Source organism: Arvicanthis niloticus, chromosome 30 (genome assembly GCF_011762505.2).
Source record: "Arvicanthis niloticus isolate mArvNil1 chromosome 30, mArvNil1.pat.X, whole genome shotgun sequence".
Taxonomy (NCBI): Eukaryota; Metazoa; Chordata; class Mammalia; order Rodentia; family Muridae; genus Arvicanthis; species Arvicanthis niloticus.
In genome coordinates, this window is record NC_133438.1 from 5,529,844 (window position 1) to 5,551,292 (window position 21,449).

At 45.9% G+C, this 21,449-nt stretch overlaps 1 protein-coding gene across 1 annotated transcript in view; it reads left to right on the forward strand.

Moving 5' to 3' along the window:
- Ptprh (protein tyrosine phosphatase receptor type H) overlaps positions 1 to 21,449 on the forward strand; it is a 29,068-nt gene that overhangs the window by 4,075 nt on the left and 3,544 nt on the right. Inside the window, exons 4-13 of the mRNA XM_076927694.1 lie at positions 340 to 606; positions 2,526 to 2,792; positions 5,936 to 6,202; positions 7,921 to 8,187; positions 13,090 to 13,356; positions 15,042 to 15,308; positions 19,237 to 19,315; positions 19,428 to 19,475; positions 20,296 to 20,386; positions 21,147 to 21,237. Coding sequence (XP_076783809.1) covers positions 340 to 606; positions 2,526 to 2,792; positions 5,936 to 6,202; positions 7,921 to 8,187; positions 13,090 to 13,356; positions 15,042 to 15,308; positions 19,237 to 19,315; positions 19,428 to 19,475; positions 20,296 to 20,386; positions 21,147 to 21,237 — 1,911 coding nt within the window. The remainder of the gene's footprint in view (positions 1 to 339; positions 607 to 2,525; positions 2,793 to 5,935; positions 6,203 to 7,920; positions 8,188 to 13,089; positions 13,357 to 15,041; positions 15,309 to 19,236; positions 19,316 to 19,427; positions 19,476 to 20,295; positions 20,387 to 21,146; positions 21,238 to 21,449) is intronic.

The following is a 21,449-nucleotide window of genomic DNA, read 5'->3' on the forward strand; positions in this document are numbered from 1 at the left end:
CAGGAGATTCCTTTGTATCCCATGTTTGCCTCAGATGTGTAGAAATCCTCCTGCCTCAGCTTCCTGAGCAGTGAATATGCAGACCTGAGCCACCATGCCTTGCTATGTCTGACATCACTAATGCACTGATAAAATTTTCCCAGCTCTGGTCACTAACTCTCAGCAGCACTGTAGTGACAACCAGCCACATGCTAAGAGCTCAAAGGCAAACTGTGCTTCCATGGTGGACTTTCTAGGTCTGAGTCAACTCACCTCTGCCACTGGGTCCATGGCTTCTGAGGAGACAGCACATTGAGGACCAAGAACAACACCTGATTTCCCTTTCTGTCCCGATTTCAGCTCCAAACCCAGTGAGAGACCTGAGGGCAGAGACTCAGACCAACACCTCCATCACCCTGAGGTGGGATGTTCCTGATGGCCATGACCCTCAGGACTTGACCTACTGGGTCCAGTGTCCTGGAGATGGTGGCAGCAATAATACTCCAAACACAACAGACACCAGATTCACTGTGGACGGGCTTGCTCCTGCTTCTGCATATGAATTTTCTGTGTGGGCAGAGAAAAATGGAGTCAGCGGCTTCCCGGTGAGCATCATAGCCACCACAGGTAAGAGCCAGAGTCTCTTGGATTCTTTCCTTCTTCTGAAGAGATGTATTTATGCTGACAGTCTGTTAAGGTGGCAGATTCCACGATCCAAACAAAATGGAATGAAATCCATACAAGTGAGGTTTTAGTTTTTATCATCCACTTGAGAGTGGATATGACTCCATATTCCCAGCTAGTCTGGAATTCACTATGTAGCTCAGGCTGTCTGTGAATTTATATAGTCCTCTTATCTCACCACCAAAGACATGACAATGTTAGGCATGGCATATCTAGTTGCACCTCTCCTTGTATTATGTCAGGAAGAGGGAACCCCATAGGAGGGAAGGGTCCCTAATGGAGGTAACAGTGTCAGTCAGTCCCTGCTCCCACTGTTAAGAGTTCATAAAGTAGACAAATTATGAAATTGTAAGATGTATGCAGAGGGCCCATGCCAGTCCTTTGCAGGCTCTCTGGTTGCCATTTCAGTCTCTGTGAGCCCTTAGAGCCCTGTCAGTTGATTCAATGCACTGTTTTCTTGTGGTGTCTTTGCTTTCTCTGGGTCTCACATTCCTTCCTCTCCTTCTTCCACAGGATTCCCCAAGCTCCACTAATGCTGGGCTGTTGGTTTTTGCATCTGTTCCCATCAGTTTCTGGAGGCAGCCTCTCTAGTGACAATGAAGCTAGGCACCAGTCCAGGAGTCCAGCAGAAAATCATTAGGAATCATATTTTCCTCTGCCTACCACGCCTAGCCCGTTAAGTTGTGTGAGGGCAATGTTCACCCTCCTGCCTCATTGCCAACCTAGACCAGTCTTTGGTTGTCCAGTCTCACCATTTCTGGGACACCTTTACCCAGCACATCTTGTAGGCAAGACCAATTGTACATCAAAGGTCTTTTTCTTTGTTTTGGTCTGAGTTAGTGTCCCAATACCCCCAATGGAGTATTCCTGAGATACAGGAGATGGCTGGTTTAAACACTGTGTCCTCCAATTTTAGGAGTTTTAGATAGGGTGACCCTCATAGTTTTGTAGTATTTTATATTGCATTAGATTTCTAGCTCAGACCAGATATGCCCCCTCCAAATCCAGTTGTCTCTCCCAATACTTGCATGAGAGATATTTGAAAACTCTAAGCAGTGTCAGAGATGGGCTCCCTTTCATGGCATGGGTCTCAAGCTGGACCAGCCACTCCTTAGTCATTCCACAATTTCTGGGCCACCTTGACCTCAGCACATCTGGTAGGCAGGACCAATTACACATATAAGGGGTTTTGTCTGGGTGGTGTCTGAGTCCCCCCGGTTTAAGTCTTTCCAGATTACTACAGTTAGCTGGTTCAGACTCCAGATCTCTTGTGTCTGGGAGTCTTAGCTAAGATGACCCACACAGATTCCTCAATTCCTAGAATCCTTAGTAGAGTCCACTGCACTGGGTTCTGGAGATGCCCCTCCCAATGCAGTTGTGTCTCCCAGTGCTTGCATCAGAGATACCAGAAAGCTCTAGAACATCTCATTTCTATCTGCAACCCAGATTCTCCAAAGCAATAAAGAAGGGCTTGAGGGTGTATGTTCCTTTGTTTTCATTTCTTTGCTTTTTCTGTCTTTGTTTTGTGGACAGGAGATTCCTTTGTATCCCATGTTTGCCTCAAATGTGTAGAAATCCTCAGCTTCCTGAGCAGTGAATATGCAGACCTGAGCCACCCTGCCTTGCTATGTCTGACATCACTAATGCACTGATTAAATTTTCCCAGCTCTGGTCACTAACTCTCAGCAGCACTGTAGTGACAACCAGCCACATGCTAAGAGCTCAAAGGCAAACTGTGCTTCCATGGTGGACTTTCTAGGTCTGAGCCATCTCACCTCTGCCACTGGGTCCATGGCTTCTGAGGAGACAGCACATTGAGGACCAAGAACAACACCTGATTTCCCTTTCTGTCCCGATTTCAGCTCCAAACCCAGTGAGAGACCTGAGGGCAGAGACTCAGACCAACACCTCCATCACCCTGAGGTGGGATGTTCCTGATGGCCATGACCCTCAGGACTTGACCTACTGGGTCCAGTGTCCTGGAGATGGAGGCAGCAATAAAACTCTAAACACAACAGACACCAGATTCACTGTGGACGGGTTTGCTCCTGCTTTTTCATATGAATTTTCTGTGTGGGCAGAGAAAGATGGAGTCAGAAGCTTGCCGGTGAGCATCATAGCCCACACAGGTAAGAGCCTGAGTCTCTTAGATTCTTTCTTTCTTTAGAAGAGATGGCTTTAAGAGCTGACAGTCTGTTAAGGTGGCAGATTCCATGATCCAAGCAAAATGGAATGGAATCCATCCATGTGAGTTTCTGGCTTTTATCATCCATGTTAAATGTAGGAAAAGAGATAGAGGTGAAGGGGGCCCCCATAGATCATGTAGCCAAGGGGGTCTAAAAGTGGTCTCTTATATTGTGAGCATAAAGAGAGTTCATAATTGGCATTCCTAATCTCATAAAAATATTTCCATCTCCATGGGTTGCAACTAAGTACATACCAAGAGCTCACACATCAAACAGAACAGATGTGTCCCTACTGCACTGTCAGGTTCAGCCATCAACACACACCACTGGGGCCCTGATTTACAGAATATGACCAACAGCCCCAGCTGACTTCCCAACTCTTTAGGCCTCAAACCAGAGCAATTTAAGGACAGGAGTTCAGAGCAACAATGGTGAGGCCTTATCTGTTGTTATTACACCGTGACCTTGGCATGGATATAGAGTTATTCAGTGGAGCTGGTGGCTATGTGACTGAAGACAGTGAGATTCTCTCCACAGAATCCCTGGACTGTCATTTTGTCCTCTAGGTTGGGTCTCATGAGTACATTGTCCATTTACAACTGACTATTCGGGAGATTAGTCTTTTGTTGTATTTATCTCCACAAGCAAAATGGCTGCAAGGTCACAAGTGCCACAGCCATGCCATGTCCCCAAGACAGCATTTGACACTCCTCTCTTCCATGATGGTATGTGAGCCTCAGAGGGGATGGTAGGTGTGTCTTCAACATCCCCACCCTCCAGGAGTCTCTGTGTTAACCAGAATTCACTGGAGATGGCAGCTTTTTTGATCAGTTAAGGGCCCTAAAGTCCCTGGTTCCAGTCCATGTACTTGCTGACACTTGGTTCCTGGAGCTGTGTGGGCTCCTGCATGGCCAAATCTTGCCTCATGCTTATTTATTTATTTATTTATTTATTTATTTATTTAGTTTTCCAAGCAGTGTTTCTTGGTGTAGCCTTGGCTGTATTGTAACTCAGACTCGGATGGCTATCAACTCACTCACTTTCTGCTTGTGTTGGTTGGAATTAAAGGTGCACATCACAATATAAAGTGATTTACGTATGGTTCCATGTGTAAATCTATATAGTATATGACTCTGTGTGTGTGTGTGTGTGTGTGTGTGTGTGTGTGTGATGTGTGTTCATGTGGAGGCATTTTTATGGAGGTCAAAGTTTGTTTTCAAGACTTTTTCTCAGTGGGTCAGCACTTTTTAAAACTTATATGCTTATGTATTTATATAGTGTGCATGTGTTTGTATGCATCCACTCGAGAGTGGATATGACTCCATATTCCCAGCTAGTCTGGAATTCACTATGTAGCTCAGGCTGTCTGTGAATTTATGTAGTCCTCTTATCTCATCCCCCAAGACTTGACTATGTTAGGCATGGCATAGCCAGTTGCACCTCTCTTTGTTTTGTGTCAGGAAGAGGGAACCCAGTAGGATTGAAGGATCCTTAATGGAGGCAACAGTGTCAGTCAGTCCCTGCTCCCACTGTTAAGAGTTCATAAAGTAGACAAATTATGCAACTGTAAGATGTATGCAGAGGGTCCAGGTCAGTCCTTTGCAGGCTCTCTGGTTGCCATTTCAGTCTCTGTGAGCCCTTAGAGCCCTGTCAGTTGATTCTGTGCACTGTTTTCTTGTGGTGTCTTTGCTTCCTCTGGGTCACACATTCCTTCCTCTCCTTCTTCCACAGGATTCCCCAAGCTCCACTAATGCTGGGCTGTTGGTTTTTGCATCTGTTCCCATCAGTTTCTGGAGGCAGCCTCTCTACTGACAATGGGGCACCAGTCTAGGAGTCCAGAACGTCATTAGGAGTCATTTTCTCCTCTGCCTACCACGCCTAGCCCCTTAAGTAGTGTGAGGGCAATGTTCACCCTCCTGCCTCAGTGCCAACCTAGACCAGTCTTTGGTTGTTCAGTCTCACCATTTCTGGGACACCTTTATCCCAGCACATCTTGTAGGCAGGACCAATTGTACATCAAAGGTCTTTTTCTTTGTTTTGGTCTGAGTTAGTGTTCCAATACCCCCACTGGAGTCTTTCTGAGTTACAGGAGATGGCTGGTTCAAGCTCTGGATACTCCAAATCTAAGAGTCTTAGATAGGGTGACCCTCATAGTTTCCTAGTATTTTTCATTGCATTAGATTTCTAGCTCAGACCAGATATGCCACCTCCAAATCCAGTTGTCTCTCCCAATACTTGCATGAGAGATATTTGAAAACTCTAAGCAGTGTCAGAGATGGGCTCCCTTTCATGGCATGGGTCTCAAGCTGGACCAGCCACTCCTTAGTCATTCCACAATTTCTGGGCCACCTTGACCTCAGCACATCTAGCAGGCAGAACCAAGTGCACATATGAGGGTTTTTTTTTTGTCTGGGTTGGTGTCTGAGTCACTCCAGTTAAAGTCTTTCCAGGTTACTAGAGTTAGCTGGTTCAGACTCCAGATCTCTTGTGTCTAGGAGTCTTAGCTAAGATGACCCACATAGATTCCTTGATTTCTAGAATCCTTAGTAGAGTCCATTGCACTGGGTTCTGGAGATGCCCCTCCCAATACAGTTGTGTCTCCCAGTGCTTGCATCAGAGATACCAGAAAGCTCTAGAACATCTCATTTCTACCTGCAACCCAGATTCTCCAAAGCAATAAAGTAGGGCTTGAGGGTTTATGTTCCTTTGTTTTCATTTCTTTGCTTTTTCTGTCTTTGTTTTGTGGACAGGAGATTCCTTTGTATCCCATGTTTGCCTCAAATGTGTAGAAATCCTCCTGCCTCAGCTTCCTGAGCAGTGAATATACAGACCTGAGCCACTATGCCTTGCTATGTCTGACATCACTAATGCACTGATTAAATTTTCCCAGCTCTGGTCACTAACTCTCAGCAGCACTGTAGTGACAACCAGCCACATGCTAAGAGCTCAGAGGCAAACTGTGCTTCCATGGTGGACTTTCTAGGTCTGAGTCATCCCACCTCTGCCACTGGGTCCATGGCTTCTGAGGAGACAGCAAATTGAGGACCAAGAACAACACCTGATTTCCCTTTCTGTCCCGATTTCAGCTCCAAACCCAGTGAGAGACCTGAGGGCAGAGACTCAGACCAACACCTCCATCACCCTGAGGTGGGATGTCCCTGATGGCCATGACCCTCAGAACTTGACCTACTGGGTCCAGTGGCCTGGAGATGGAGGCAACAATAGTACTCTAAATACAACAGACACCAGTGTCACTGTGGACGGGCTTGCTCCTGCTTCTTCCTATGAATTTTCTGTGTGGGCAGAGAAAAATGGAGTCAGAGGCTTGCCAGTGAGCATCATAGCCACCACAGGTAAGAGCCAGAGTCTCTTGGATTCCTTCTTTCTTCTGAAGAGATGTATTTATAAGCTGATAGTCTGTTAAGGTGGCAGATTCCACGATCCAAGCAAAATGGAATGAAATCCATCCATGTGAGTTTTTGGCTTTTATCATCCACTCGAGAGTAGATATGACTCGCCGGGCAGTGGTGGTGCACGCCTTTAATCCCAGCACTTGGGAGGCAGAGGCAGGTGGATTTCTGAGTTCGAGGCCAGCCTGGTCTACAAAGTGAGTTCCAGGACAGCCAGGATGACACAGAGAATCCCTGTCTCGAAAAACAAAACAAAAGAAAAGAAAAACAAAACAGAGAGTGGATATGACTCCATATTCCCAACTAGTCTGGAATTCACTATGTAGCTCAGGCTGTCTGTGAATTTATGTAGTCCTCATATCTCATTCCCCCAAGACTTGACAATGTTAGGCATGGCATATCTAGTTGCACCTCTCCTTGTATTATGTCAGGAAGAGGGAACCCAGTAGGAGGGAAGTGTCCCTAATGGAGGCAACAGTGTCAGTCAGTCCCTGCTCCCACTGTTAAGAGTTCATAAAGTAGACAAATTATGCAACTTTAAGATGTATACAGAGGGTCCATGTCAGTCCTTTGCAGGCTCTCTGGTTGCCATTTCAGTCTCTGTGAGCCCCTTAGAGCCCTGTCAGTTGATTCTGTGCACTGTTTTCTTGTGGTGTCTTTCTGAGTTACAGGAGATGGCTGGTTTGAACACTGTATCCTCCAATTTTAGAAGTTTTAGATAGGGTGACCCTCATAGTTTTGTAGTATTTTATATTGCATTAGATTTCTAGCTCAGACCAGATATGCCCCCTCCAAATCCAGTTGTCTCTCCCAATACTTGCATGAGAGATATTTGAAAACTCTAAGCAGTGTCAGAGATGGGCTCCCTTTCATGGCATGGGTCTCAAGCTGGACCAGCCACTCCTTAGTCATTCCACAATTTCTGGGCCACCTTGACCTCAGCACATCTGATAGGCAGAAACAAGTGCACATATGAGGGTTTTTTCTAGCTTGGTGTCTGAGTCCCTCTGGTTTAGTCTTTCCCGGCTACAAGAGTTAGGTGGTTCAGACTCCAGATCTCTTGTGTCTGGGAGTCTTAGCTAAGATGATCCACATAGATTCCTCAATTCCTAGAATCCTTAGTAGAGTCCATTGCACTGGGTTCTGGAGATGCCCCTCCCAATACAGTTGTGTCTCCCAGTGCTTGCATCAGAGATACCAGAAAGCTCTAGAACATCTCATTTCTACCTGCAACCCAGATTCTCCAAAGCAATAAAGTAGGGCTTGAGGGTTTATGTTCCTTTGTTTTCATTTCTTTGCTTTTTCTGTCTTTGTTTTGTGGACAGGAGATTCCTTTGTATCCCATGTTTGCCTCAAATGTGTAGAAATCCTCCTGCCTCAGCTTCCTGAGCAGTGAATATACAGACCTGAGCCACTATGCCTTGCTATGTCTGATATCACTAATGCACTGATTAAATTTTCCCAGCTCTGGTCACTAACTCTCAGCAGCACTGTAGTGACAACCAGCCACATGCTAAGAGCTCAAAGGCAAACTGTGCTTCCATGGTGGACTTTCTAGGTCTGAGCCATCTCACCTCTGCCACTGGGTCCATGGCTTCTGAGGAGACAGCACATTGAGGACCAAGAACAACACCTGATTTCCCTTTCTGTCCCGATTTCAGCTCCAAACCAAGTGAGAGACCTGAGGGCAGAGACTCAGACCAACACCTCCATCACCCTGAGGTGGGATGTTCCTGATGGCCATGACCCTCAGGACTTGACCTACTGGGTCCAGTGGCCTGGAGATGGAGGCAGCAATAAAACTCTAAACACAACAGACACCAGATTCACTGTGGACGGGCTTGCTCCTGCTTCTGCATATGAATTTTCTGTGTGGGCAAAGAAAAATGGAGTCAGCGGCTTCCCAGTGAGCATCATAGCCACCACAGGTAAGAGCCAGACTCTCTTAGATTCTTTCTTTCTTCTGAAGAGATGTATTTATAAGCTGATAGTCTCTTAAGGTGGCAGATTCCATGATCCAAGCAAAATGGAATGGAATCCATCCATGTGAGTTTTTGGCTTTTATCATCCATGTTAAATGTAGGAAAAGAGATAGAGGTGAAGGGGGCCCCAATAGTTCATGTAGCTAAGGGTGTCTAAAAGTGTTCTCTTATATTGTGAGCATAAAGAGAGTTCAAAATTGGCTTTCCTAATCTCATAAAAATATTTCCATTTCCATGGGTTTCAACTGGGTACATACTAAGAGCTCACACATCAAACAGAACAGATGTGTCCCTACTGCACTGTCAGGTTCAGCCATCAACACACACCACTGGGGCCCTGATTTATAGAATATGACCAACAGCCCCAGCTGACTTCCCAACTCTTTAGGCCTCAAACCAGAGCAATTTAAGGACAGGAGTTCAGAGCAACAATGGGGAGGCCTTATCTGTTGTTATTACACCGTGACCTTGGCATGGATATAGAGTTATCCAGTGGAGCTGGTGGCTATGTGACTGAAGACAGTGAGATTCTCTCCACAGAATCCCTGGACTGTCATTTTGTCCCCTAGGTTGGGTCTCATGAGTACATTGTCCATTTATGACTGACTATTGGGACATCAGTCTTGTGTTGGGTTTATCCCGACAAGCACAATGGCTGCGAGGTCACAAGTGCCACAGCCATGACATGTCCCCAAGACAGCATTTGACACTCCTCTCTTCCATGATGGTATGTGAGCCTCAGAGGGGATGGTAGGTGTGTCTTCAACATCCCCACCCTCCAGGAGTCTCTGTGTTAACCAGAATTCACTGGAGATGGCAGCTTTTTTGATCAGTTAAGGGCCCTAAAGTCCCTGGTTCCAGTCCATGCACTTACTGTCACTTGGTTCCTGGAGCTGTGTGGGCTCCTGCATGGCCAAATCTTGCCTCATGCTTATTTATTTATTTATTTATTTATTTATTTATTTATTTATTTTGTTTTCCAAGCAGTGTTTCTTGGTGTAGCCTTGGTTGTCCTGTAACTCAGACTTGACTGTCTTTGAACTCACTCACTTGCTTTCTAATGCTTGAATTCAAGGTACACATCACTGTATCTGGTGATTTACTCATGTTTGCATGTGTATATCTGTGTAGTATATAAAGTTGTGTGTGTGTATGAATGTGTTAGTTTATTATATGTATATATGTGTCTGTATATGTGTGTTCCTGCATAGGCATTTGTGTGGAGGTCAAAGTTGGTTTTCAAGTGTTCTTCTCTGAGGGTCTGCATCTTTAAAAAATTATATCTTTATTTATTGATATAGTACATATGTATTTGTGTGCATTCACTTGAGAGTGGATAGGACTCCATACTCTCAGCTAGTCTGGAATTTGCTATGTAGGGCAGGCTTTCTTTCAACTTATGCAGTCCTCTTATCTCACCCACAAAGACTTGAGAGTGTGGGTATGGCATATCTAGTTGCACCTCTTTTTGTATTGTGGCAGGAAGAGGCAACCTAGTAGGAGGGAAGGGTCCCCAATGGATTAAAAAAAAAGGCTGTTCCTGCTCCCACTGTTAAGAGTCCATAAAGAAGACAAATTATGCAACTGTAAGATCTAGGCAGAGTGCCCAAGTCTGTCCTGTGCCAGATCTCATTGTCATTTCGGTCTCTGTGAGCTCCTTAGAGTACTGTTAGTTATTTCTCTGTGCTGTTTTCTTGTGGTGTCTTTGCCTCCTCTGGGTTGTACATTCCTTCCTCTCCTTCTTCCACAGGATTCCCCAGGCTCCACCAATGCTGGCCTGTTAGTTTTTCTATCTGTTTTCATCAGTTTTTTGGAGGCAGCCTCTCTAGTGACATTTGGGATAGGCACCAGTCTATGAATCTAGCAGAACGTCATTCAGAATCATTTTATCTCTGAGTTCTAGGCCTAACATGCCTCTCTCTCTCTCTCTCTCTCTCTCTCTCTCTCTCTCTCTCTCTCTCTCTAAAGATTTATTTACTTTGGTCAAATGAGTACACTTTAGCTGTCTTCAGACAAGCCAGAAGAGGGCATCAGATTCCATTACAGATGGTTGTGAGCCATCCTGTGGTTGCTGGGAATTAAACTCAAGACCTCTGGAAGAGCACACTGAGCCATTTCTCAGCCCCTCTTTTCACTCTTAAGAGGCTGATTAGAAATGAAAGGACAGAGAGAAATTCATTTCATACGCATGCATGGGGAAAACACTTTTACCCAGGAAACCACTGGAAGTCCTTTATTTACTTACTTATTTTACATTTATTTACTATTATTTTATATGTATGTTCTGTTCCCATGTATGTGTATGGAATGTAATGTATGTGTACCTGGCACCCACTGGAAGCTAGAAGAGGATGTTATTATTCCTAGAACGGATGGTTGCGAACTATCTCATGGCACTGAGAACTGAACCTGTGCCATGTGTCAGAGCACCAAGTGCTCTTGATCACTCAGACATCTTGCCAGCCCCTCCTTGTTTATTTAACTCTTTTTTATCCTTTAGAACGTAGTACATGTATACAACAGGACACCCATTCCCTATTTTCCCCATATCACACATGGCTGGGGTTGCCTGAGCAAGGACCTGCAGAAGAGCAAACCAGCCCAAAGGTTGACACAGATGAGATAGATTGTCTCTAGGCCCCACCCCTTACCTAAGAGTTATTGACAGTTGATAGTTGCTGAGGGAGGGAGAACCACTCTTCCCTGGGGATGTGGCCACTGGTAAGAGTCTCAGAAATGTCTCTAAGAAATGTCCCCCACTCCCATATGGGCAGCATTAACTGTACTTAGAGAGTTTTTGTTTGTTTATTTGTTAAAGTTATCTTATTTTTTTTGAGACAGGGATGCTCACTGATTCGGCTAGACTTGCTTTCCAGACAGTGAGCCCCAGGACCCTACTGTCTCTGTTTTTCTTGGCATGTGTCTTTGTGCTTGGCTTTGAATATGACTGCTAGAGTTCTGAACATTTTTTGTTGTGGTCGTGGTAGTTGTTTAGTTTTTGGTTTTTGGTTTTTTTTGTTTTTTGTTTTTTGTTTTTGTTTTTGTTTTTGTTTTTGTTTTTGTTTTTTTTTTTTTTTTTTTGAGACAGTGTTTTTCTGTGTAGCCCTGACTGTCCTGGAACTCACTCTGTGGACCAGGCTGGCCTCGAACTCACAGAGATCTGCCTTTTATGTGCTGGGATTAAAGTCCACCACCATTTGAACTTGGAATCTTATGATTGTGTAGCAAGAACTCTCCTGACTGAACCACCTCCTTAGCCCACTTTTTTTTTTACTTCTTTTTACATTTATTGATTTTGTTAATTTGTATATGCCTGGATATATGTTTTGCTTGGATGAATGTATGTGTACCACCTGTTGCCTAGTGTCTTACTTAGTGTTTTGCTTCTGTGAACAGACACAATGACCAAGGCAACTTTTGTTTGTTTGTTTTGTTTTTGTTTTTCGAGACAGGGTTCTCTGTGTAGTCCTGGCTGTCCTGGAACTCACTCTGTAGACCAGGCTGGCCTCGAACTCAGAAATCCGCCTGCCTCTGCCTTCCAAGTGCTGGGATTAAAGGTGTATGCCACCACCGTCCGGCTGACCAAGGCAACTCTTCAAAGGACAACATTTAATTGGGGCTTCCTTATAGGTTCAGAGGTTCAGTCCATTATCATCAAGGTGGGAGCATGGCAGAGTCCAGGCAAGCATGGTGCAGGAGGAGCTGAGAGGCAAACAGGAGAAGACTAGCTTTCAGGTAGCTAAAATGAGGGCTTTAAAGCCCATGCCCACAGTGACACACTTTTTCTGACAAGGCCACACCTACTCTAACATCTCCCAGTATTGCCTCTCCCTGGGTCAAGCGTATTCAAACCGCCACACCTGGTACCCACAGAGGTCAGAAAATGGTATCAGATCCCCTGAGACTAGAGTTACAGATGAGCCACCATGTGGATGCTGGAAACTGAAGCCATGTTCTCTTCAGGAGTAGCCTGTGCTCTGATGCTCTCAGTTTCTGAGCCCTGTCTCTAGCCAGGGGTCTTATGCAGCTCAGCTTGACATCCAATCAGCTAGGTAGCCAAGGATGACCCAGAAATTCTGATCTCCCTTCATCTCCTCCCGAGGTGCCACCTGTTAGAGACATACCCAGCTTACTCTGAACCATGTCCCTCTGTGTCACATGTTGGCACTGGAAGTTCAGAACATCAGTGGCATCGGCTGGAGGTAGACAGTTCCCTTTGGCTGGACTGTATGTGTCTAGGAGAGTCCCCATGAAACTTAAGTACTGACTTGAATTTAAGGCAGTTGAGCCTGTACAACATTCCCGACTCTCTCCAGGACAGGTGCCTGCCCATCCATCACGGACTGTGGAGACAGTATTGAAATCAGTGAAGCTAGCTTCCTTTTGCCTTTTATTCAGACACCAATTCCATCCATAGAGACGCTGATCTCACAGCCTGATCAGAGCTTTAAGAGCGCTGCGTTTAACCAGATGTTGTGGGTTACACACCTGTGATTCCAGCATCTGGTAGTTGAGAAAGAGGGTTCAGGATGTCAAGGCTATTTTTGGCTTCTCCATCCAGCTGGAGGCCAGCCTGAGCTTTCCAAAAATAGACAGAACAAAAAAAAAAAAAAACAACAAAAAAAAAAAACCAAAAAACATAAGCAACCAAACAAAAAAACTACAACTTCCCAAAAGACAAGAAATAACAATAGAAATTTGAGAAGCACGGGGTAAGCTAGACCCCTTTAATCAGCTTGCTTAGGAGCTGATGGAGAGCTGGGAGTGTAAGGGCCTGAAATACCTGCTGACTGCCTCTCTTTGTTCGGGACTCCTGCTCAATTTGTATTATCCTTATTTTTCTTTCAGTCCCTAACCCAGTAAGAAACCTGTCTCTAGTGAACCAGACTAATAGCTCCATCATCCTGAGCTGGGAACCCCCCAAGGGTCCAGACCTTCAGGGTTACAGCTACAGAGTGCAGTGCACTGGAGATGGTGAGAAAAATGAGACCAGAGATGTTGAAGAGACCAGCATTACAATTGGGAAACTTGAGGCTGGGACCTTGTACAACTTCTCTGTGTGGGCCATAAAGAACGAAGTCTTAAGCTCTCCAGAGAGCCTAAACAGCTCCACAGGTGAGTTATAAGAATGTGTGTGTGTGTGTGTGTGTATAAAATTATATATATATATATATATATATATATATATATATATATATATATATATATTCTTTTTCAGTGAGAGCCTAGTCTTTTTTATACTTATTTATTTGTGTGTGGGTGTGAGTAGGTTGGGTGTGCAGAGGTCAGAGAACAACTTACAGTCACTGTTTCTCTCCTTCCACCCTGTGGATCTCAGAGATCAAACTCAAGTTATCAGCCTTACATTTGTTCATTTGCTGACACAGAGTCTTATGTAGCCGAGGCTGTCCTTGAACTGATTGTCCTGACTCTACCTCCCAAATGCTGGGATCACTCATCGTCTAGCTTGTTCATTAATTTTCTGGCTTGAGCATTTGAAACCTTAAAGCCCACCCTCACTGACACACTTCCACCACCCAGGCCATGCCTCCTAACCTTTCCCAAACAATCTACCAATTGATGACTCAGCATTCAAATACATGAGCCTATGGGGGCCATTTTCAGTCAAACCATTACACTGGTGTCACTGGAGTTTGGATTTATAGGCCTTATTCCTAAAAATTATCATTTCTCAGCAAGTAGAAATTTCCAACCTATAGGTTCTGTCGGTTGTAGGGGTTTTTTGTTTGTTTTTAAAACTCTTGGGAACAGGCTCTTTGGAGCCAGGAAGACTCAGTACCACTCCTCAGAAACTCTTTCAATGTCAGCTGCTTCATGTGGCAGGAAAGGTAACTGGACCACATCTGTCTCTTACTCTAAGTCAGATACTCACAATGTCGCTCAGGTTATCCTCAAACTCATGGTCAGCCTCCCACTAGGATTACACGTGTTAACCACCATGATTGGCTGTGGACACGACCCTTAGGGCTCTGTTCAACTTCAGCTTCCAACGAGGTGACAGATCTAAAGAATAAAAACAATGCCATCATATAGGTGCCCTGGTACGCAGTCCTCCTAAGGACCCCTATTCTCACTTCTACACCTACTGCGTTCAGTGAAGAAGAGATCCAGGGAAAGCAAGAGCCTGCAGGACATGAAACCAAATCCAAAGATAATGCCAAGGAGTCTTGGTATGAGGTCAAGACTCTCAGGTCTGGCCCTTTGTACAACTTCAGCTCGTGGGCAGAGAGGAACAATGTGCCAAGTCCCATACAAAGCCTCCAGGTACCCACAGGTGATGTGCCCCATTCTCCTTGTAGATAGAATAAGCTTAAGTTGAACCTTGTGGGCAAGAAGGGAGCCTCAGAGTTGCAGAGACAGCTGAACAGTTAAGAGCATTTACTGCTATTACAGAGTCCAGTTCTTCCCACTTAAGTCCAGGGCCTCACAAATAACTTTAAGTGGAGGGGATGCAATTCCCTTTTCTGGCTCTAGTGGGCACTCCTACCCACATACACATATCCCTATATAGACAATAATGCATACACGTAACTAAAATAGTTCTAAAGGAAAAAATGTGAGTGGACTACAAATTCCATAATGCCTTGTGTGTGTGACCTTGTATGTTCAGTAATACAGAATCCAAGGCATTGTGGGGGTTGTAGTCTAAAAGGACTTTGGAGATAAGGTGTTTGAATTTGGAGATGAAGAGATAGGCTAGTTCTCAGAGAGTTGGGTGTGCAAACCCAACCTGCTTTGGTGGGTGGGTCCTAATGATTCCTCTCATTTTCTTTACTTAGCACCAGCTGCTGTCAGCATCACCTCCTGTGTCAGCACTTCTGGGGGTTATGAGGTCATCCTGACCTGGTCCTGCCCATCTGGGGGTTATGAGACTTTTGAGGTTGAAGTGGGCAAGAAATGGAGCCCCAGAAATGAATCTTTGTGTGGGAAGGGCATGACCGTGTCAGGTCTTGATCCAGCTCAGTCCTACACAGCCACCGTCACAACTATCTCTAATAATCTGAAGGCCCAGACTGTGTCTACAACCTGCCACACAGAGAGTACACGTGAGTACAGAATCCCAGAGACAAACTTTGCCCTGCAGAGAGGTCCTGGGCTTTTTTGTTTGTTAGTTGTTGTTGTTTATTTTGTTTTGTTTTGGTCTGTCTGCCTTTTATTTTCTGATTTTGCTGTGTCTGTCTTTCTTTCTGAGTGTGTACATGTGTGTGCAGGTTCATGTGCACATGTGTGATTGCATGTGACCAGAGGATAATCCTGGATGTGGTTCATGTAGCAGCCACATTAAATTTTTTATTCTATTTACTTACTCATTTATTCGTGGGTGTACCACAGTGCCCATGTAAGGGTCAGAGAACAAACCGCAGGAATCCATTATTTCCTTCTGCTGTGGGTCACAGGGATCTAACTCAGTTAGTTCCTTGGGCCTGCTAGTGAGCACCTTCACCCCTTGATCCATCTCACAGTTCCACATACAATTTTTTTCTTTTAGAGAGCTGATCTCTCGTTGACCTGAAACTGGTCAGATAGAGCTGTGCTTCAGGGGGCCGGATCCCAGAGCAGTCAGCTCTAGGATTATGCATGTCTCTCCCTTCTCAGACTGATATCTTAGGCACCTGCCACCAAGCCTGGTTGTTTCCGAGATGGAACTCAGTCACCTTGCTTGCAATGCACACACTGTACCAACTGAACCCACTCACTAATTTCCTTAAGCTTTCTTGAGATAAAATTCACGAGACACACAATTCACTGACTTGACGTCATCACACCACTTGCTGGCAGTCAGTGTATTTCCAACACCATTGTGGCTTTCAAGGCTGTTGATCTGAGAACAATTTTCTTTAATTTTAAAAGATTAGTTATTATCTTTTTAATCTGTATGGTGTTTGCTTTCATGAATGTCTGTATACCATATGCATGCCATACCTGCAGCAGCCAGAGGGGGGCATCAGATTCCCTGGAACTGGAGTTTCACATAGTTGTGAGTTTTCTTGCGATTCTGGGTGTTGAACCCAGGTCCTCTGGGAGAGCAACCAATGCTTTTAACCCTGAGCTACATCTCCACAGTTGCCTTCTCTGATATTTATCTCAGTATATTTTTATCTCTAATGTTTCTATGAAAAGGTATTTATCTATTTGGGGATTGGAAGAGGGAGTGCACACACATGCCACTATGCACGTATAGATGTCAAAGTCAACTTGTTCTTTCTTCCATGTGGGTGTTGTCAGTAGGCTTCGAGGCAAGCAGTTTAACCCACCCTGCCATGATGGCCCTACCATGACTTTTTTGAATGTATGCATTATTCTGCTCCCTCTGTCTCTTCCTAGGAATCAGGGCCTCTAGTCATACTAGGAAACCATTCTGTTCAGGAAGCAGAAGTGGACGCAATGATGAGTTTTGCTTTGCTCATCTGTTCCTTGGGAGTGTTTCTCCTTTCACAAGCTAGCATTCTGGACAGGACAAAGTCTCTTGTCAGATGCTGGGGGACCAATTTGGTGAGGTACACAATCGTCACAAAGGACTTACATATTCCTACTGGAACCTGTTGCCTACCAGCTTTATACAAACAGGACTGCCGGGCAGCTGCAGCCTCGGACTTCCGAGGCTAATGGGGCCTCTAAGCTTAGCATCTAAGGATGGATCCTGGGAGCACTGTGCCCATCGGAGCCTAGGAACAACCAAGGTCTTGAGCAGTACCAGATGTTGGAGAGCTCCACCACTAGACACTCTTCCCTTGGCAAGCAAATCTCTGAGCAGACTAAGCACCTATCCCTGGGAGAGCTGATGCTGTGGGGATGAGGGAGTGTGTGATGGTTGGCTGTCTAGATTAAGCTAACCAATGTGTCAGCTTGTTATTGGACAGTTGTCTTGGTTTCTGGGAAGTCCCTCCCACTGCAGGTAGCGCTTTGGGTGGCACTGGTCCCAGGGTAGGGAATCCTAGGTTATATAGGAATGGAGACAGTAGCCTGGGTACTGGCATGCATCAATTCACTGCCTTCTGCCTGTGACTGCTCTCCACGTTGGGGATACGATGTGACTAGTTACTGCAAGTTTATGCTACCTAGACTTCCCCCGGGGATGCCTTGGAACCTGGAGTTGTAAACCAAATAGGTCCGTTGTTTGTTAAGTTGCCTTTTTTTTTTTTTTTTTTTTTTAAATTCTCAAGACAGGGTTTCTCTGTGTAGCCTTTACTGTCCTGGCTGGCTTCAAGCTCAGAGATCTGCCTGCCTCTGCCTCCCTACTCCTAGGATGAAAGGCATGTGCCCCATTGCCTGGCTTAAGTTGCTTTTGTCAGAGACAGGAAGTGAAACTAAAACAGAATAGTTTCTTCACAAGGGAAGGGTTTCTGGCTTTCATCAGAATGGACATGCTGGGCCACATTCTCTAGTTTGGTGGGCAGCCCTCTCTGTGCATGGCAGAGCAGCATGTCTAGCCTCCGTGGGCCAGATAGCACCCCACCAGCAAATTGTGAGAACTGAAGATGCTGCCAAATGTCACTAATCAAGCCAAGGAAGGGAGTGTGGTGCTTCAGATCTTAGGTCAGCTCGGAAATGAGGTATTTAGGGGGCTGGAGAGATGACTCAGCACTTAAGAGCACTTACTTCTCTTTTGCTTGCTTTTGAGATAAAGTCTCACTATGCAGCCTTGGTTGATTTGGAACTCACTATATAGATGAGGATGGCCTTGACCTCACAGAGATCTGCCTGCCTCTGCCTCGTGAGTGCTGGGATTTAAGGCACGAGGCACCATACCCAGCTAAGAGTACACACTGCTTTTGCAGAGGAACTGAGTTTGGTTCCCACCACTCATGTCAGGCTCCCTCTTTCAAGGTATCCAGTGTCCTCTTCTGGGCTCTAAGGATACCTATACTCACATGTACACACCTACACACACTCACAAATGTAAAAGAAGAAATGGTGTATTGTAGTGTATTTGAGCTGGCAAGATGGATCATATGGTGAAAGAGCTTGCTGCCAAGCCCGAGGATCTGAATTCAACCCCAGGAACCCACATGGACCAAGGAGAGGACCAACTCTTTCAAATTGTCCTCTGACCTCCACATGTGCACCCTGGCATACATACATGCAGAGAGAGAGAGAGAGAGAGAGAGAGAGAGAGAGAGAGAGAGAGAGAGAGAGAGAGAGAGGTGTAATACATTAAAAATGCATTTGGGTGTGCAGCTAACAGCCAGGGATTTGCAGAGAAGGGTTGTCTTTTCCTTTTTTTCCATCTTCCCTGTGGGCCTCTCAATACAGAGCTAGCTGAGGATGGAGATAAGACAAACCTGTAGATAAGACCTGAGCTTTGGGCTGGCAAGCTGGCTCATCAGGTAAAGACAGGACTCACAAGACTGAAGGCCTGAGTTTGATCCCTGGGATCCACGTGGTAAAGAGAGAAAATTGACCACATAAAAAGCTGTTCTTTGACTCTATACACATGTGCCAAGTCACACACACACACGCACACGCACACACACACACCATCCATGCACACACACACACACACAGGCACACACACACACACACGCACGCACGCACACACCATCCATGCACACACACACGCACGCACACACACACACACGCACACACATGCACACGCACACACATGCACACACACACACGCACACACACCATCCATGCACACACACACACACACGCACACACACGCACACACACAGGCACACACACCATCCATGCACACACACACACACACACGCACACACACGCACACACATGCACACACGCGCACACACGCACACACACATGCACACACACACATGCACACACACGCACACGCACACACACACACGCACACACACATGCACACACACACATGCACACACACACACGCACACGCACACACACACGCACACACACACACCATCCATGCACACACACACACGCACACACACATGCACACACACACCATCCATGCACACATGGTCCCCAGCATCCTCCCTTTGCTTCTCTCGGCAGCCATCATTGTCGGAGTCATTGTGGGCATCCTCCTGCTTTTCATCCTGGTGGGCCTGCTGATTGTCATCCTGAGGAAGAGGTGAGTCTCGGAACAGGACTGGATGGTACTTGGCTGGTCACAACCCAGAAAGGAAGAGTAGGATCCCTAGTCCTGGGCTCAGGCCCTGTGCTTCATGGTGTCTTCCTTCCAGGAGAAAGAAGAGGCAGCCAAAGGAAGTGCCCAAGGGTCTGGTGTTCAGGTGAGTGAGGCTGGGGAAGCATCCCAGAGGATCACTGTCAGGTCAGTCACATCTGCTGCTCACTGGGCCGGCCAGAGGGTAGAGACAATGAGTCTCCTCACACAAGCCTCAGAAGGGACCTGTGACCCTTGCAGTGGGCCACAGCCAATTCAAGGACTCAATTCAATTTTTCTTTAAAATTTTTATTATACTTGGAAAAATTTGTATGTGTATGCAATATGGTTTGATCATATCCAGCGTAGTTTTTAAAAATTTATTTTATGTGTATGAGTGTTTTCCTGCATGTATGTCTGTTTACTACGCACAGTCTTGGTGCCTGAGGAGGCCAGATGAGGGCATTAGATCCCAATAGATCTAGAGTTACAGATGGTCCTGAGCTGCCATGTGGGTGTAGGCGCTGGGGATTGAACCTGAGTCCTCTGAAAGACCAACCACTAACCACTGAGCCATCTCTCCAGTTCCTATCCCAATTGTTATTTATTTATTTGTTTATTTATTTATTTATGTGTGTCCATACAACACAGTGCATGGGAAGAGGTCAGAGGATCATATTGTGGGAATTGGTTTTCTCTTTCTACATGTGGGTCTTGGGTATCAAACTCAACTTGTGTTCTAGCACCAGGAATTGCTAAAAGGCAAGAGATTCTAGACTTTGTGTGTGCCATCAGAGGGCATCAGGTCCCATTACAGGTGGTTGTAAGCAGCCATGTGGTTTCTGGGAATTGAACTCAGGACTCTGAAAGAGCATCCAGTGCCCAAAACCACTGAGCCATCTCTCCAAGCCAAGTCCTTGTTTGCTTTACCCTTCCTCTCACCACAGCTTCCCAGGGGATATCCTGGCCAAAGACTTTGCTGACCATGTCCGGAAGAATGAGAAGGACAGCAACTGTGGGTTTGCTGAGGAGTATCAGGTGGGTGAGAAGAGATGTAGCAGAACTGGCCACCACCATGGCTCTCTCTTGTATTATTTTAGAGGCAAGGTTTCCTTAAGTAGGTGTGGCTAGCTCTTGGTGGTCCTCCTGCCTCGGTGTCAAGAACACTGGGTGAGGGATTATTGACTAAAGCACGGAAAACAACCTAACAGTGACTAGACAACTGAAGAAAATGGCTCTTCCTTCTCCAGCAACAGCTCCCTGTAGACCACCTGTAAATGTCATCTCCTTTCTGAGACAGGGTCTCATGTATTTCAGGCTAGCCTGGAGCATGCTATATAGCCAAGGATGACCTTGAACCTACTATCCTCCCCTGAGGGTGTGCTGGGATTGAAGGTGTGCTCCACCACACCTGGTTTATGCTGTGCCGGGGATCCAACCCAGGGCCTTGTGCATGCTGGGCAAGCACTCCGCCATATGCTCAGCCCATCTCTATTAGTCATACAGAGACTGTCTAGCAGGTTTCTTTCCCACTCACTGAAACCCTAAGGCAATGATGGACACTTGGCTTAATAACACAAGGATCCCCCAACACCTCACCCAGCACATCTGTATGAGGAACCCCCAACTCTACTAAATGCTCACAAGTATCCCAAGGTGGAGGTTCTGACATTTGTGAGTGCTAGGGTCCCAAGATTCAGTGGATAAAAAGAAGAGGGTGCATGGAGTTGTGAGGGTGTTGGAAGTGGGCAAAGGAAATCCAACACCTTGAACCTTCTCTCTGTCTCTCTGCCTCTAGCAATTGGCTCTGGAGGGCCAAGGCCAGTCTCAAATGACTGCATCGGCTGTAGAGAATGTTTCCAAGAACCGCTACAGGAATGTACTGCCCTGTGAGTCTCTGGTGTCGGGGCCTTCAACTGCCTCCCATGGAATCAGCCAGAACCCCACCCCATTCCTGGGTCTCTGTCTCTCTGTCTCTCTCTCTGACTCTGTGTGTGTGTGTGTGTGTGTGTGTGTGTGTGTGTGTGTTGTCTGTCTGTCTGTCTGTGTCTGTCTCTCTTTGTCTCTGTCCCTTCATCTCTCCATCTCTTTGTCTCTGTCT